The 18,198-nt window shown below is 39.8% G+C and overlaps 1 protein-coding gene across 1 annotated transcript; it reads right to left on the bottom strand.

The window, feature by feature from the left end:
- Positions 1-3,049: 3,049 nt before the first annotated feature.
- On the bottom strand, positions 3,050-17,422 carry MAPK1IP1L (mitogen-activated protein kinase 1 interacting protein 1 like). Its single transcript, XM_037503383.2, has 4 exons — positions 17,296-17,422; positions 11,437-11,458; positions 10,057-10,761; positions 3,050-9,056 (listed from the first exon to the last, which is right to left on the bottom strand). The coding sequence occupies exons 2-4, from the start codon at positions 11,452-11,454 to the stop codon at positions 9,045-9,047; spliced, it is 735 nt and encodes a 244-aa protein (XP_037359280.1). The 5' UTR covers positions 11,455-11,458; positions 17,296-17,422; the 3' UTR covers positions 3,050-9,044.
- Between the last annotated feature and the right edge of the window lie 776 nt (positions 17,423-18,198).

Genomic DNA, 18,198 nt, shown 5'->3' with positions numbered 1-18,198 from the left:
AGGCTGTCAGAATGTTAAGTTGAGCAGGTGGTGCCACGTTGAAAAGCAGGATTCAAACTGCAGGAGGGATATTAAGCCAGAACTGGGGAAAGCTGATTTCCTCCAACATACAAAACCTTGTTCTGTAACTGTGTGAGAATTTGGACTTGGCAGTATATATTCTACTTGAACACTCTGAATCCCAGTGTGGCACCTCCTGAAGCATTTCTTAGAGACCCACAAGTTCTTGTATGAAAAAGTGCCTCAGACACAAAAAACCGAGAACTCTTTCTTCAGCCAACTTATTTCTTAATGGCGTAACAAGTCTTCCTCATTCATTCCCTGCCACTAAGGAACCCTATGAAGTAACTTCACTGTCCCCTTCCTCCATCATCATTGTCAGTTAGAAACATGTCAGCCCAGGGCTGGAGGAAATAAAATGCAATTCTACTATAGATTGGGTAATGTTTGTATGCAGTAGCTAAGAGGCCCAAAATAGTGGATATAATTTGGGGGGCTACTCAATTTGTGAGAGTATTGAGAAATATCTTGAAGCTTTAAAAAAAAAATTGCTTTCAGGACTGAGGGTTGGGTTGGGGGGAAGACATAACCGCGGCCATAAGGCAGAAACCTTTGAAAAGATTCCCAGAAGAGTAGGAAAGTTTATTTCTATTTTTTTCTCTATCTAGATTCTCTAACCTAAGAAAGGCTTGGCTTCCTGTTTAAGGATTAGAATGTGCTCTTTTTGGGATTTGAGGAAGGCAACATAGCTACAATTAAGTGAGTTATTTTCCTTCACCTTTATAAGATGCAATATAAATAATACTTGGGAATCAAAGGTTAACATCTATGCTACGGTGTATTTTTTATACCAGGAAATAAACAGAAAATCTTGTCATATTCTTGTTTTTCATAATTAGAATAACTATATAACTTGTCTTTAAAACTAGGACTTGCAGGGTGAGTGCTAGTAATAATTATGCCTTGACAGCATAAATCAGGCAAGCTAGGATGTATGGCCACTTATAACGCAGTCTTAATGTTTAATAAACATCACATAATATAACTTTTAGCCCTCAAATTTGACAATCCAATAAAACAAAAAGGAACATTAATAGAGATATATTAGATATATATTCGTTTGGTTATGCTACTATACCAAGTAGATCCCTTTAGCTGGAGGGAAGGAAAAATGTTCTATTTTTTTCCTTCCTGGTACTCTGGTCTTTGTGCATTATCTGTTTTACAAGATAAGGTAAATGAGCACAGGAAGCCAGTCATCTGCACCAAATTACACTGCAGAGCTGAGCTCAAAGCTAAAAATTCTGCTCCCTGAATCTCCAGCAGTTGTGTTACCAACTAAACCCTGAAGGGCTGGCTGCCTTCTAGAATTTGATCTGATTTCTATTTCAGATTCACCAAGGGAGGAGGCTTATTACCACCTTTCAGATAAGAAACCTTGTGAAGTTTGTAAAGAGGCTTTTCCTAGTTAACTTTAATCTTCTTCATGCCCCTTTTCTAAAAATCCAAAATACCAGCCCTGATCATTAGTCATGTAGTTAGGTCCTTTTTGTAAAGATTTCTTTAGGTTTTCAAGAAGAGATCCAGGTATTCATTAAGTTAGCACTTGGAATTTTTGTGTGCTGCAGTAACTAAGCAACAGTTGAGATGTTTTAATTTAGCATGTCCTGTATTGGCAAGTTTAAAAAAAGAACTGTCGAGCCACACTTGGCAGAACCTCCCTTGGGCCTTCCCACCCCCGCTACAGTTCCTGTACATCTTGGCTGCCCCTCACTGCTAACAGAGACCTCTTCTGTACTGGCCACTGACAGCCTCGTCTGAGTCTCTTTCCTGCTACAGGGCAGTATCTTCAACTATCAGCAGAACTGGAACTAGTGGTTTGATTATCCACCTTTTACAACAATTCTCATTTCCGTATTTTAAACCTACTCCAAACTAGTGATTTAAAAACTGCTTATACATCAAATTAGAAGGACATGCATTTCAAACAAATCGCTTTTTAAAATGAATAGCCAATAAAATTCTTACTCAATGACATAAAATATGTGAACGGTCTGCTAGGAAACATTTAATTGTTAGATGAATTTGACTCTCCAGTTACACCGTTTTGGAAGCAGAAATCCATCACAAAGGCAACCATAAAAGGCATGTGTAACACAGAAATGTCCTCAGGAAAGCAGCTTTCTGTAGTCCAATGGTTTAGAGCCCTCTCTCTTTCAAGAATCACCCTAGGATTCTCATCTAGGAACTGTGATTTTTATAACCTCTAAGCCTTAGTTTCATCATCTTCAAACTGGGAATAAGAACTGTCATTTCCTTGTAGGTTTGTTGAAACTTAGTTGAGATACCATGTGTAAACTGTTTGGTAGTGATAACTAGCCTTATTTCTCGCTTAGAAACAGAATCTCAAAGGCAGGGGTATTATGTTGGTTGAATGAGTTAAAGTAGTCACAGTGTTCCTAACAGCTATCATTATTAGCTCCCAGGAAATGAGGGTCTACTACATGAAACTCAGATTAACTTGACCTCTTCAATTAAAGTTAACCAGTTATTTTAGTTTTCCGATATATAGCTTTGGAACCTACTGAGTAGTCTCTTACAAGGACAAGTCAGGCTGTCTTATGGAAAAGGTAAAGGTCTAGACAGGTGCTAAGGAACTACATAAAAAGTAGACTAGATATCCTGAGCAAAATATAATCTAGGGACACACCCTAAGTCTTATTAACAGAAGAACTGGCTCCATCATTTATGTAGAATGACCTTCGGAATTTACTTAACCTCTTTATTATTATTATTATTTTTTAATAGAGGCATGTTATTTATTTGTTTGTTTTTACAAGCACTGGGTACAGTCAGAAGCACAGGAGGGTGAGAGAATTCACCAGAGCCAGAGCGGGGAGCAGAGCAGGCAGGACCGAAGTACACTGCAGAGGGGAGCAGCGGGCGGCAGGAGAGGTCTGCGCACCATGTGGGACCCTCCTCTGGTGGCCGGGGAGCAGCCGGGGATCGAACTGGCGCCGCAGAGGCCGCGGGCAGCTTCGCAACCCAGTGCTCAACCGCTGCGCCACCGGGGAGGCCCAACCTCCTTATTATTTTTTTTAAAGATTTATTAATTTATGCATACAAGAGCTGGGGTACAGGCCAGAGGTATGGGGGTGGTGAGAGAATTCACCAGAGACAGAGTGGGGAACAGAACAGGCAGACTGACCTAAGAACACTGCTGAGGGGAGCAGTGGGCGAGGCAGGAAAGATGTGGGTTGCTCCCTGGACTTACCTCCTTAAAAAGGATTTCATACGCCTAAAAGAAGCTGTCTTATTAATCTACCAACCTAATCTTTAAGAAATGGTGGTTTAAAAGATCATTTAAAACAAGTGAGGCCTAACATAAAATGCGACCATAGCAAATTAACAAAATGCCAAATTCCCTCTTAGATTGACAGTAATGCTTTAAGCATGACTTAGAATTCTAGGTAACCCGAGATTCTATTTTACTTGTGGATCCATGATTATGAGTTCAGCAAACCTCGACTAGAAGACATGGTCATCTATGATAATTTTTAAAGCTTAAAAGTAACTTTTCTTTGTTCTCCCAAACAATTCACTTAATGATTATGAAGTAAATTGTGTCCAAATTCCTATGTTGAACCCTTACCCTCAGAATATGGTATTTGGAGATTAGACCTTTGAGGTAATTAGGTTTAGATGAGGCCATGACTGGGTTAGTGCCCTCATGAACAACAGAGAACTTGCTTCCTTCCTCTACACTGTGTGAGGACACACCAAGATCTGGAAGTCAGGAATAGTCATTACTGGGAAACTGAATGGACCAGCAGTTAGATTCAGAATTCCCCAGCTAAGTCTAAGTCATCCAGTCTGGTATTTTGCTATGGCAGCCCCAGCTGACTTTAACAGTAAGTAAATTTAGGATTCTATTTTGCCTTCCCTATCTGTAGCAATGGGACAGATACTAAGTTTTAGTATGGTGGTTAAAAAAATAAAAGACCTGCTTGGGAAGCAGAGTGCCCAGACATGGAAATTTCATTAAGCAATGTTACTTCATGATGGGAGAAATAATTCTCTGCTCCAGAATGGTCTTATATTTTACCTATTTTTAGTTTCATTTTAGGTGGGTAGTTTTAGGGGCTATGAAACCAGACATCAAACACAAAAAAACTTAGAGTTGAGTTTTATCCAATTATAAGCCAAAAAGCAGAAATTTCTTTCAAAAATAGAATATACTGAAAATTACTCATTCATCATAGCTCCACACACACTGGGGTTTCAAGAAATGCTAGTATAACTCCCTATGGAAAGGAAATGGCAAACCATACCAAGTTTAATAACATGACCCTCACTAATGAATAACAATTACGTTGAGTAAATCTAGCTTTCACAAAAGAGAGGGTGGTGGCAGCAAGGGCAGAGAGGGTTGCCCTCTATATAACTTCATGTATACAGACAACCTGGTTACAAAGAATAACAGCCTTGAAGGGAATAGAGGAAATCCTCACAAAGGACCCTGGGTTGCTGAAAGGAGGTCTGTGGAGAAGGGGCTGTTTCCAGGCAGCTACTTAAATTGGGAAAGCAGGTTATAGAGAGAAGGGCATCTTTGGTCCTTTTTTTCTTTCTTTATGACAACAAATTTGTGGTAAACTAGGGTCAAGACTTGCTCGGAGAAGCCTAACATTGGGCCTAGAGAATAAAATACATGGAAAACCAATGAAACCATGAAAATACATTTTTAAAAAGTTTTCAGGTGTAATACACAGAAGCAAACAACTTTTATCTTTAAAAATATTGAGTATCACATCCATAGGCTATTCCTAATTATAATTACTTCTTAAAGCAATATTTGTCTTTGTTTACAAATACAGCAGCAGGTGATAAAACCCAACATCTCAGATTGCTTATAGTTCATAATACAAACAAATGTATATGTCTTAAATCACATTTTAGGCAGTTTAACTTAAAATGCATAGACAATTACATACATTAGTCATTATTAAGTCAATGAAAAATATCACAATACCAAGGAAAAAAATGCAAAATACTTTTATAGAGCACACATAAAAGTCAAGTTTACTTAATGGCAACAAATCAGTATCTGCTAAACAGTGACAGGCAGTAAAAGTGCCCTTACCCAGGGGAAAAGTAGAGGAAAAACATCCATTGCTTTGCAGACTTGAATTGTTGCACTGACAAACACTACAATATTGAAAAACATTAATTTAGGTAGACCATACTTTGCCCTTTAAATACCCAAAGCTGGTCTGTAACTTCTACCAGCAGCAATACTAGGTAAACTAATAATGAATTCTGCAATGCCACCCCAGGAGGCGGGATTCTCCAGGACAGGCCTTCACTCTCATCTTTGTCTCTCTGGCACCCAGCAAAGTACCTGGATCAGGACGTGTGTTGGTGAAATGAATGCCTTCCTCATACGTTTTCTATAGCCAGAAGCGTGCATGGCACTTCTTTAATACTACTTTATTGGCAATTTTTGTTTTACTTGGCAGAATTCTGGAAATGAATATTGTCTGTCTTCAACACTAAGTATTGCTTATTAAGTTTAAATTGTCTCCTTCCCAGAAAGCCTCCCACCACTTTCTATGCACAGAACAGTGTTATCAGTGATTCATCTGAATTTAGCCTATGGTTTTCAAAAACTTTAATATTCGAAGGTCTGTACTTAGGTTTAATGTCCAGGGTTTATAACCCTCCCATTTTATAAAATTAGAACTAGATTATTCACAGTGAGGAAGGAAGACATTGGCACTAATCATATACAAGTGTCGGCAACTGATTTTTATGCAAACTGGGCACAGTATTTTAATGGAAACTTTGCGTAGCGTTATTTTCATCTACACAAAAAGTTTTAAAAGCTGTGCATTTGAGTACAATAGGTAGCATTAATTATTTGTGAGGTAAAATATGATGGGCAAAACTGACTTCTTTCCTAAAAAACATTCCAATAGTCCATTGCAGTGGTGTGACCAACCAAAGCCAAAAATTCACCTCTTTTTCTCTGCCCTATTATTTTCTCCTGAAAACAAAAAACAGTAAAACTGATATAAAAGGAAGCAGGCCCTTGGATAATTAAACTATGTACTGTCTAGTCCTGAATAACTAACACATTATGTACACAAACAGTGCTGTGAGGTAAGAGATAGAAACAGCCATCTTCAAAAGCATGAAAAGGTATCAGACTGAGTCCAGATAGACCAGCCAAAGTATTTTAAGCACTTCTTAAAAGGACACGATTCTTGAGAACTGAGTGTGTGAATGAGGACCTAAGGTCTTTATTTTAGTTTTTCATGGTTTCCTGGTTCAACATTTCAAAATCTAAGAGCCTATACCATAAACACTACTTCTCAACACATCTCAACTATCTCCATCAATTTTATTTTAAAATTCTTGCCCTTAAAGTCCAAGTGCCAACATATTCCAGACATTGCATGCCCTTAAAACCCAACAGGCTCCCTAACAATGTCTTCCATAAACCAATCTCAGCTTAGCGTGACTTGTTTTGAAAGCAACATTTCCTCATAAGGAGAAAATAACCTTTCTCGATGTTTCCCCTAGGCCTCCAGTGAAACAATTTCTACATTTCTTAGCTCCACTCTGAAACTAAAATGCTTTTTTGACCTAGCATACAAAGAACTGAGACTCCCTTCACCTCTAATTTATTTCAGAAATGGTACCCTAGAGAATGAAAAAGAAAATAAAGGCAAATTCTATTTCCCCTCAGTTTCCAGTCTTACATTTAAAAAAAAAAAAAAAATCCCAACTATAAAATGAAAAATCCTTGAGAAGCAAAGAAAAGTGAAGGTTAGAAAGACAGCATCATCCAGGGCATGCTGAGGAGTAAGTGTCACTTCACAGTCAATAAACTTACTGGGAGAAATAATTCCAAGCCATATGTCCTTTGGCAAAAGATTTTCTCTGAAAATCAATGGACTCCAGAATTAGATTCCTAAACTTGCTAACTCTCCTTTCGTTAAACATTATCTTCTGTAGTGTCATAACACATTTAAAGCCAGAGTAGTTAACTTATCCCAAAAAAGGACAACTGAAATAACCATAAGGAGAGAGATCTTTGCTGCCATCACTTTTCCTATCATATTAACCCTTAGAGAAAGCTGGTGTTTTGATACTGACTGGTAATTTAAACTACGATACCTTAAGGCTACCTGCCTTTTAAACTAGAGGCTGCTTTGATGATAAATTCCAAGAAAACTGTAGAGGGCTGCCACTTATCCTTGGCAAGGAAATGAAAGAAAAAAAAAGGACCACTTGTGCCAACACGTAAGAGGTGTCTAACTACATCACCCAGTCTGAAATATCTAAACAAATTAGTTTCAATTCTGAAAATTTGAATTTTTTATCTATTTAAAAGGGAAGCTTAAAAACAAGGTTCTTCTCAAGGGTGACCATCTTGCTTTCTTAAAAGGAGGTAGCTATCAAACCATTAAGTTGGTGGCATTTGGCATTGACATTTTAACTCTAAGAAAAATAAACCACTACATCTTTTATTTCTCTGCAAAAACAAGAGCTCTAGGATAAATCTCTCTCATACTGGTCAAGAAATTAGTAATATATTTTATAACCCAAATGCATACATTCAAAGTTAAATGTTATTTAACAAATAACATGGTTAATTCTATCCCAAACCTAAAAGTCTGATTTAAAGAGAAGGGGCAAAGAAGCTCCTTGGGCTATTTTGGAGGTTACAAACAATCCTGAATTAAGTAATAGTCACATTGCTTTAAACTCAGCTGCAGAAATCTACACTACTGTTTTCAGTGTTAGAGAGTACTTTTTAAGGAGGCACTCAATTCTATTTATTTACCTGTCAACAAACAGAACTGAAGTGTTAGCCATAAGCACTTTACGCACAGACCCAGGAAACTATGAAGGAGACAATGACACAGCTTGACCAGACTGTGATGCATACTTTGATGGCACTTGTACAAAGAGAGCAGTCATGGCTGTATGACTAAGGTTCTCCAAACAGAACTGCTACATGTGTTACGACAGACTCCCAGAGTGTGCCAGTTTTCAGAACCAGGAGAGAAATTAGGGATGTATTTCTTCTAAAGAAGGAAGGAGCAGGCTACAGGGAATGGTCTGGGTAGTGTTTTGTGGGAATGCAAATTACTTGTCACTATGAAGCAATTCCCAGGGTTTCCTCTAATTTGAGGTTCAAGACAAAGAAGAGAATTCCTTCTCTGAGCTCCTCCAAAGCAATATGGACATCTCGTAATCCGTTTGAAAGCAATCTCTAAGAATATCATTCACATACTTGTTGGCCTGCATTAAAAAACAAAACATTATTTTCCGTAAATGGCAGATTCTAGAGCTGTATGACCCATCCTGCTAAATATAAAACAAATTAGGTAGAACTCAAAAAAAAACCACAAAAGGTTTTTGTACAAAGAAAAAAATGAACACTGCCTGGGCTAATGAAGGTATCATCTGACAATAATCACCAAGAATTTAAAAATGTATACTCAAAATATAACCTCAAGAGAACCAGGTTTATTTATCCTAAGTTAAAGCAGCTCAAGATGTTGAGAGGCATCATTTGTTTAAATTATGACAATATGATTGTTTTCAAGTGTTTATTTAGGGAACAGTGATTATAGAAAAATACTTCAAATAATTTCCCAATCAAGTTGTAGATTTTAACAATAATCCACATCACCTTAGATTTTTAAGTGTGTAACTTCATAATTTAAACAAGTCAAATAATTGTTTTAAACAAATTGTATCAAAGAGCTATTCAATATACTTAATCACTTTAACTTCATAAAAACCAATGAAAAATTACATGTGAATGATTTACTTTTACATTTTTAACTGACTGTATCCATCTGATGTACTATGCATCCAAGTACAAGAGGCAGATATCTTCTCTGAGAAGTGCAAGGTTGTTCTTTCATGAATGCCCTCTAATAGTGAAACCAGCAATTTTTATATATGCACTCATATGCATATATATGTACTTCAAAAAGCAAAGCGTCATCTCTTCATCCACTGTTAACTTAATGGTAAGACTGCAATAGAAAAAAGAAAAAGTAAACGCCTAGATTTTGTAAATCGAGTTTATTAAATCCTTACTGTGGCTTAAAAGAAATTTATTGCTTAGTAAATCCAAACAGCAAGTCATGTCAATTATTTTGACACATGATCTGCAAAAATAATTTGAGTATGTAGTAAGGAGGCACACAATTGAAAGGAAGTTTTAGGGCACTTTAAGATTTTTTTCCTTTACAGCTGATGTGGATATTTGATTAATCTAGGTGATATGATTAGTTATCTCGTTAAGCATAAATATATATTTTTTCTCCCTCATGGAGAATCTTGGCTCTGTATTTAACTACTCACGTGGCTTTTACTTCATGGGGGAAAAGGAACTTTCTATTTGGTCATATGCCCAAGACAAGCTCCTCAACTATATCAACCCTACTCTGGCTTGTCTGACAGGAAAAGTACAAAGCATTATGTGTAACTGATAATGCAAAAACAGTGGTGTATTCTTGAGCTCAGTGCTGCTAATGATTTTAACAAAACCTTAGCTGAGAAACATTACGTAGCTGCATGAAAGGTGGATAATTTTATACTCACTGCCTTGGATTCTCTGAAAATCCACCTGCATACCAAGCCAGACAGAAGCAGAAATTGCTTTTATTAAAATGTGCTTTGGTATGATGCTACAAAATATTATTGAGAAACGTTTAAAAAAAAAGAAAAAACTCCAGTGAAATGCATCTTTGAGTTTATCTCAACAAGTTAACATTGAGGATACTGGCTTACTACATTACAATATCTTTGGGAAATTATTCTATTTCCTGGTATCTAACATACCAGGAATAACTAACTTGTGTTTTCCATAACTCAAAAATGCTTTACCTGAAATTTGAAATTTACATACCTTTTAAAATTTTAAAAACTTTAAGAACTTTCTAATCTTCCAACCAAAAATGGAGACAAATAATCTCTACATTGCACTGAAGCAACTGTTAGTGCATGTTAAATAAGAAATTAAAGACTTACATGGGGGCCGCCAGGCATCGGTGGAGCACCAGAAGGTCCTGAAGGCACTTGGAAAGGATTATTTGGAGTGGGATAGAGTCCTGGTGTGGGATATGATCCTGCGGGCCCAGGATATGGTGCTGGTGGTCCCCAGGCTCCTGGAGGAACAGTGCCCCATGGAACAGGTGGTGCTGTCCCTGGTGCCTGGGGAGGAGGAGCAGGATATGGCCCTGGAGATGGATATGGCATATTAGGGGTAGGGTACTGCCCTCCCATTCCTGGTGCCCATGGTCCAGAAGACATTGATCCCCACGGACCTAAAGGACCAGCTGCAGATGGATCTGTGGGTGCACCATATGGTCTTGGAAGCTCTGGAAAGGGCATATTTGGTGTAGGATATGGCCCTGCAGGGCCAGGGCCTGGCACAGCTGGGGCTGGATAAGGACCACCGGGTGGGGGGCATGATGGTCCAGAAGGAGGAAAGGGTGCTGGGGGTCCTGGAGGTGGTCCGGTGGGAGGCACAGAGGGATACATTCCTGTTGGTGCTGGTCCAAAAGGCACAGTGGAGGGTGTTGCACTTGGTGGGAGTCCAGATGGCACAGAAGGTGGAGCACTTGGGTTATTCCAAGGGTTGGAACCTGGCCAGCCTTGAGGAGGTTGGCCAGGTTTTGTATTGCTCACAGCAGAGGTTTTGGCAGGGGAGTGGTCAGGTAGCGCATCTGCCAACTGGAATAAAAAACAGGTCTGTTTTATCAGTCTTACTCAGGGACAACTCATACCAAATAGGATTATAAACCCATAAAGGATAGTAAGCTATAGGGTCAGGGTTTGTAAACCTCTATTAACATCTGCAAAAGGTAAACTGCTGGATTCAAAAACATTTAATGAAAAGCTTGAGGGGTTAGTTTGACAATCTACTGTACAACTATAAATTCCAACAAGAAGCTTCAGTTTTCTAAATACAACCAATGAACATCTTGTGGATTTGAATCCTGGCAAACATGTTACATAATCCTCTTTGAGTTTCAGTTTCCTCATTTTCCAATAAAAGGCTAGGGTTAACTTAAGGTTTAAATGAGATGATTCATGCAATGCTCTTAGAGTGCATGGTATGTGACTACCAACTAACATTGGCTAGAAGAGAAGAATAGAAAAAACACTAAAATTTTTTACTTCACAATTTAAAAAACAGTGCTCCTGGATTTATTTTTAAATGCTGTATCTAAGTATAAATTAAGGCAAATCATCTATCAAAATCACACTGCATGCTCCCACCCCCACAAAAAAATCCTCTTAAGAATCACAAAAAGTATCTCCTTTAAAGATTTATGGCATAAAGTTAGGACTATATTGCTTTTCTTAAAACTCAGAAACTTATGAAGAAAAAATGTATTGACTTACTGAAAATTCTTCAGACATTTTCCTAAAAAAAAAAAAAAAAAAAAAAAAAAGAATATTTAAAAACCAGTTTTTACCAGTGTTAACCATCCCTTAAATATCCTCCTATGCACACATCTCTACATCTCTTAAACAGAATCTTAATCTTAACCATTCATGTGATGTTTTTCTTTCCATAATGGTTTATACAGCTTATCAAGTGATTCATAATTTAGCTTGATGTTGGTGGCAGCTTTACTTGCTTGTATTTTTGGTTGTTTTAAATAATGATACAGTGAATATCTCTGAACATGTATCTTTGCTCACATGTGAGTATCACCAGGAAATTACAGTCAACAGGTAATGTCATCTAAAGCCCATCTGAAATGTCCTTAACATTTATACTCTTTATCCTTTAAATCTTCTTCAACCACTGGATATTATTAAATTTATAAATTGTTTTCAATTACTATAGATTAAAAATAGGCATCTTGTTTTTACTTACAATAGGTGTAAAGTTGAGCATTTTTTAAATTTAACACATTTATATCTTTTTCTCTGAATTTGCTCATGTTCTTGCACCACTTTGATCAGTTTTTAAAACTGAAGTATAATTAATGCTCAGTAAAATGCACAGATAAATTTTATGAAGTCAATTTATCAATCTTTCGCCTATAAGTGGCTTCTGGATTTTGCTACATTTACAAAATCCTTCTACATTCCAAGATTAAAGAAAAAAACCACCTGTATTTTCCTATAGTAATTTTATGCTTTAACTTGTTTAAAATCTTTCTGTTCTTCCAAACAATAAAGCTGAATAATGTATCATTTCTCAACTTATTTGGCAAGCTACCTTGAATACATTCCACTGAAACTATTAACAAATACTTACTGAAACATCTATCAATTTACAGGCACCACGATAAATACCAAGTGCTTTAGGTGCATAGTCTCATTTAAATACCTCAGAGCTCTAATGACAGCAATTTGTTTTATCACTCCTTGTTTACAGCTGGAATACAGGTGGCATGTTGAGGTCATAGAACTAGTGACAAGTACAGAAGAGGTTCAAGAGTCAAGGCTTTTAATCACTAGGCTACTATGACTCCATCATCTCCCACAGTATTGTACTGATTTGCCCTGTGATATTCCTTCTTAATAGTGGTAGCTTTATCTTTCAAACAAATTTTAATGTCAGTTCACTTTCTATCATTGTTGCTTTTTTCACGCGTTCCTCCATATTTTTTCCAGATCACTTTGTACTAAAATGCTGCTGCTTTAAATTTACAGATTAATTTAAGGGCCATGTACTTTTGAAACATCAAATCTTGTCATTTAAGAACAAGGCATATCTTAGTTCCCATGACTATCATTTATTATCACTCATCAACTTTTTAAAAGTGAGGTCCCCTACACATTTCTTGTGAAATAGATTTATAACTAGTAAATTTTTTCTTGAGGTTGTAAATTTTTTGACATTTCCTATTTGCTTGTTGATATATAGGTAAGGTTTTTTAAAGTTTTAGTCTACTTTTGTAAGTAACATCACTGAATACTTTTATTTTTGAAAGCTTCTCAGTGATTCCCTGAGATTTCCAACTTATGACATTTTATAAAAAGAATTATGCCATTTACAAAAAATAATTTTACTTTGCCTTTCCAATATTTACACCTCTTTTCTCTTTTGCATTAGCTGTGACTTAAACAACAATGAAATGTTACATCGTAAGAGTGAGCACAGTAGTCATGTTCCTAATCTCCAGGGAATGCGTGCAATGTTTGTCTAATTATTTTTAGTTTGAGATCAGAAAAAAAACTATACTAAGGACATTTCTATTTATGCCCATGTTGTTATCTTTATTCCTATTTTGCTAGTCAAAAAAAATCAGAGTAAATTTCTTTTTTTAAAAAAGATTTATTTATTTATTTATTTATTTATTTATTTATACAAGAACCGGAGTACAGGCCAGATGCGCAGGAGGGTGGGAGGATTCATCAGAGACAGAGCAGGGAACAGAACAGGCAGACTGACGAAATACACTGCTGAGGGGAGCAGCGGGCATGACAGGAAAAGTCTGCTGCGCTATCTGGGACCCTCGCAGGCCGGCCGGGATCGAACCGGCGCAGCAGAGGCTGTGGACAGCTTCACAGTGCTGCGCTCAACCACCAGCGCCACCAGGGGAGGCCACTCAAGAGTAAATTTCTTAAGTTCTTTGGGCATCTAATGAGTTGATCTCAGATTTCTCCTTTGATTTACCAATACTGTTAGGTGTATTAGCAGAATACCTAATACTGAGTCATACTTGCATTCTTAGTGTTTTATTTTTAAGTATGATTTGGTTATCCTGAGAAGTGATAAAGAACAGGAAGTCTACTAAATCACAACTGCTCTATCTTTGTTTTTATGTTAAGGTTTGTTTCATATTAAAGGTCAATCTTAGGACTAACAAATGAAGGAACTTTATTAATACGTGATAAATTTAAAGTCCACATCAGACTAGCTTTTCAAACAGGGTGAGTCTTCTTGAAACAGAAAATGGTTGTATGTCCAAGTTCACCTCAATTCTGGAGCAGAGAACTGAACACAGTACGCTACTCAATTTCATATGGTCTTGCTGTTCCAGTTTTTAGAATTACTTTTTCTCCCTCTTAAATTTTGAATTAAAATATATGTAATATGTAGTAACTAGTCACAGAATTAAAATATAAGTTATTCCACAAGTTAATATTAAATTGATTTGCAAGGTTTTCAAAATTTTAAATTCAAAATCAAATCCTGGAAGACAGAGGAGGGACTAGAATAAGACCACTTCCTGTTCTCCAGCACTGCTTAATAAAGTGACCAGCTCTCGGGCCTCCCTGGGTGGTGCAGGCGGTTGAGTGCCACACTGTGAGGCTGTCCGCAGCCTCTGCAGCGCCAGTTTGATCCCAGCGGGCCGGTGAGGGTACCACAGAGCCTCTCCTGTCATGCCCAATGCTCCCCTCAGCAGTGTATTTCGTCGGTCTGCCTGCTCTGTTCCCCACTCTGTCTCTGGCGAATCCTCTCACCCTCCCGCGCAGCTAGCCTGTATCCCAGTTCTTGTATAAATAAATCAATAAATCAAAAAAATAAATAACATGAACAGCTCTCCATGCCTAGAATAAACAGTGTTCCTGTTAAATGGAAACATTCCAGGTTACTCTTTGGAGGATACTTTCATCATAAAAAGGTAAAAAAGTAGAGTTGGTTGTATTTCACTGTAAGATTAACTGCAGAATGTAAAAATACCTAGATTTTCTAAAAAGCTATTCCAAAACATCTGCATTATGCTAATTATTAAGATGAGGTCAATGTAACCTTGAACTGCACCCTCCCAAAAGTTTATTATAATCAAGAAAAGTTTTTACTTGTTTTCTTTTTGGAATACTTAAAACTATTACTTCAAAAACTTTCCATTACCTCTTTATGGCAGGATCTATGTATCATCTGAAAAATAATCATCTTATTTTCTGAGCAATTAGAATAGTAATTTGAAACACACAAAAGTAAGACAACTTTTCTGTAACCCCTATGGACTTAGAGTAATAATGGCAATTTATTCACAGGGAGGTTTTAGAAGTTGAACTTCATAAATTATTAGCGAGACTATATGACAGGAAAATTTTAGAGGACCATCAAATTGCGCTGGGAATACACGGTTATGAAACCTGGACATCGATTTTTTGACCGCGCTTTGATAAAAGCAAGCTTTTTAACCAGAGATAATCGTCTCAGCTGTAAAAGTTATAATAATTAATATGTCACAGGTAATAAAAAGTAACATGTTTAAGTCCACATAGTGACACAGATATGTAAGGTGTTTATTAGGAGAAACCACGGTAACAAAAATTTTTGCATTGATTTGTTTAGAACTGGGGGAAGAAGGCTTGTAATATATTGTGTTGAAAATATAAGTTTTGAATTAGAATAGTATTGCAAGGAATACATATTTAAGGAGGTTACCATTGAAGCAATAATTACCCTTCCTAGGGTAAGTACATGGCACTATGGGTAAGTGCTAAGTACCTCCAAGAGCTCCTAAAAGAATCAAGGAAGTACTAGGGGAGAAATCCTGAGAAGTGGTGTCTTGGCAGACTGGAGGAAAAATGAAGAGCTGAGAGTAGAGAATGATGGCTAGGCCCTAGCGAAAAGGAGACCAGGTTGCACAAAAACAGAGAGGGGAGGCAAGAGAATTTGTGGGGAGTGTAAGCAGTTAAGATAGGTTGGGAGTACAGAAGTTGAAGGATATGTTAAGTCTCAGTAGAGAGCCCTTAGACCTAGGTGTCAATCACCTGAATGAATCTTAGGAATGGGCCAACCAGGTTCCGTTCAGGGTAAGCAGGACTTATAACATGCCTACAGTTGCAGTGCTAGGAAAACAGTGGGCGGGCAACCAATATCGTATTCTTTAATCTTCCATTCTATGTCGGCAGACAGCACAGGATTAAGGATGAATGCTAAAAGTTTAACTGTCTAGATAAAACTGCAGCTCTTTACTGACTGGCTCTGGGCAAGAAGAACTGGTCAAACCTCAGAGTTAAGAGATAGGAATATTATCCAACCCAGAGGATAGCAAAAACTTCAATGTCAGTTTTGACAATTGATATATATACAAGGTCACACATCTTTTCCTGCAGTTCTCATTGCGAAACCTCTGAAAATGAAAGAAACTTGCCAAAACTATCCTAAAACTTGGTGACAAGACTTGCCCTGAGGCTGTTTACAATTTCCATTAAGTCACACTTGTATTATGTTGGATGCCCAAATAGTAATGCTGGATCAGGGCATGCAGCTCTGGCGCTAAAGGAGGTGTTACTTCTGTCTATGCATCTTTTTGTTTTTCCAAAATCTAAAGATAAAATCCAGAGATTAATGAATTCCAAAGCTCCTCTTGGAGGGAGGAAAAGAACACTCCTATACGCCCAACTCAAGCTTCTGAGGCCAACTAGTTGTGAACAGGAGGTTCAGAGATGTCACTAGGAAGGAGAGTTTCTATTTCCCCTGCCCCACGAACTGTACAGAACAAAGAACGTCTGAAAGGTTCCTGAAAGCTCCCTTGGCCTGCCATGAGGGTGTGTTTTCAAGAGAGGCCTTTATAACCACCAAAGTGCATCGGTGCATTTCCCTCGCAGTAAACGCTACCCCAGTATCAACTCACCCCCCCCCCGCACCCCAATCAGGTGAGCCTGGTTTGCTGCTCCCACATTAGAATCGTTATCAGGTAAGAGCCCGGGTCCTGGTTTTCAGAGAGGAAAAACGGTTCAGCTATTTCTAAGGCCCCACGGGTAACCCGGGATTTGTGTTACTGCACGAGGGCGCCGCCGGGCTGGGCACCCCTCCCAGCCGCCGTGGCGAGCGCGCCCACCCGGGGTATTTGCCAGCGACTTCTCTAAAATGTACTGGACAAAATGTTGTCACACTGCGGATCTCGATGCGTGCAGGCCGATCTCTCCCCTTTTATTAGACATTAATGCGCGGGGGCGGGGCCGGGCCCAGGCGGGCAGTCCTTCAGGGCCGAACGAACAAAGAGAGTCCGGGATCAACCGGAGCGAACCGGCCTCCGAGCGGGTCTCGCCCGCCCGGGAGAGGGTGGGGGAGGGGCCGGGCCCGCTCCCCGCCCCGCCCCCCAGCCTGGCCTGACGTCAAGCGTGGAGAAACCCCGCGGGCCCGACGTCACTGGTCTCCGACACCTCCCCGGGAGTACGATCGGGGGTGCGCCGCTCCCGGGTGGGGGGGCGGGAGAGGCCCGGGGAAAACGCTCAGCCCGGAGCCCCAGGGAAGACGCCGGGCGCCTCCGCTACCACGCCCGCCTCCCCCTGGGGCGCGCTTCCCCTCCCCACTCCACGACCCCGTCAGAGCCTCACCCGAGCCCGCAGCGAGGTGAGGGGGCGGCGATGGGTCCGAGGACACAGCGCACTGACGAGGAGAGCGGGCGCCGACTGACCGCAGCGAGACGGCGGCGGCAGCACCGGGACCAGCAGCGCGCGGCTCCTCCTGGCGCCGGAACAGGAAGGGCCGAGCGCGGAGCGCGCCGCCCAGCCGGCAACCCCCAACTCCCCGCTCCCGCTCCCGCCCCCAAGCCTCGGGGCCGGGCCGCGCGCGCCCCCTGCAGGCCTTCGGCGGCACCGCGGCCCCCCCGCCCCTCGCGCCGCTGCAGTTGGCGCCGGCGCGCGGGCGAAGCGCTGTGGCCGGTGACGTGCTGAGCCGCGGGACGGAAGTCGCCCCTTGTTGCCTGGGGTGGTCGGGGGCGTGTTCCGGGCTTGCTCGGGTCGCGGCTGGCGGGGTGGGGATGCCGTCGGACTCGCCGACAGGCCCTCGGGTTAAAAGATTGGGGAGAGCTAAAGGAACAGGTTTTTGTGTGCAGGGTGGTCCCTGGGTCAACGCCTCTGCTTTCTACGTACTCATTTTAAAATAAACCTCTAAGTACCTGCTGTGTCGAAAGATTTATAGCCCTGTCCGAAAGAAACCTGCTAGCCGATAATTGTAGATGTCGTAATTATATGGTATATACATGTATTACGTATTTTATATTTAATACCTTAAAAGTATGCTTCCTTGTGTAAACCGTTAGTGGGTCCGCGCATGGACATTTACAATGTATTGTAACGAAGACATTTCTGGGTACCGCCCAGTACTGAGTTCTCATAATGTAAAACCATCAATAGAGGAACTTAATACCGGAGCCTGGGAACGACATTTTTGGATAGGGTCTAAGGAAAATGCCATTAGTGTGAACCGCCCACCCTGCCCTAAGAGGCTGAAGGTGG

Source organism: Talpa occidentalis, unplaced genomic scaffold (genome assembly GCF_014898055.3).
Source record: "Talpa occidentalis isolate TD23 unplaced genomic scaffold, MPIMG_talOcc4v2.1 talOcc4.11, whole genome shotgun sequence".
Taxonomy (NCBI): domain Eukaryota; kingdom Metazoa; phylum Chordata; class Mammalia; order Eulipotyphla; family Talpidae; genus Talpa; species Talpa occidentalis.
The sequence above is the reverse complement of the archived record's forward strand: the minus strand, read 5'-3'. Positions and strand labels throughout refer to the sequence as shown.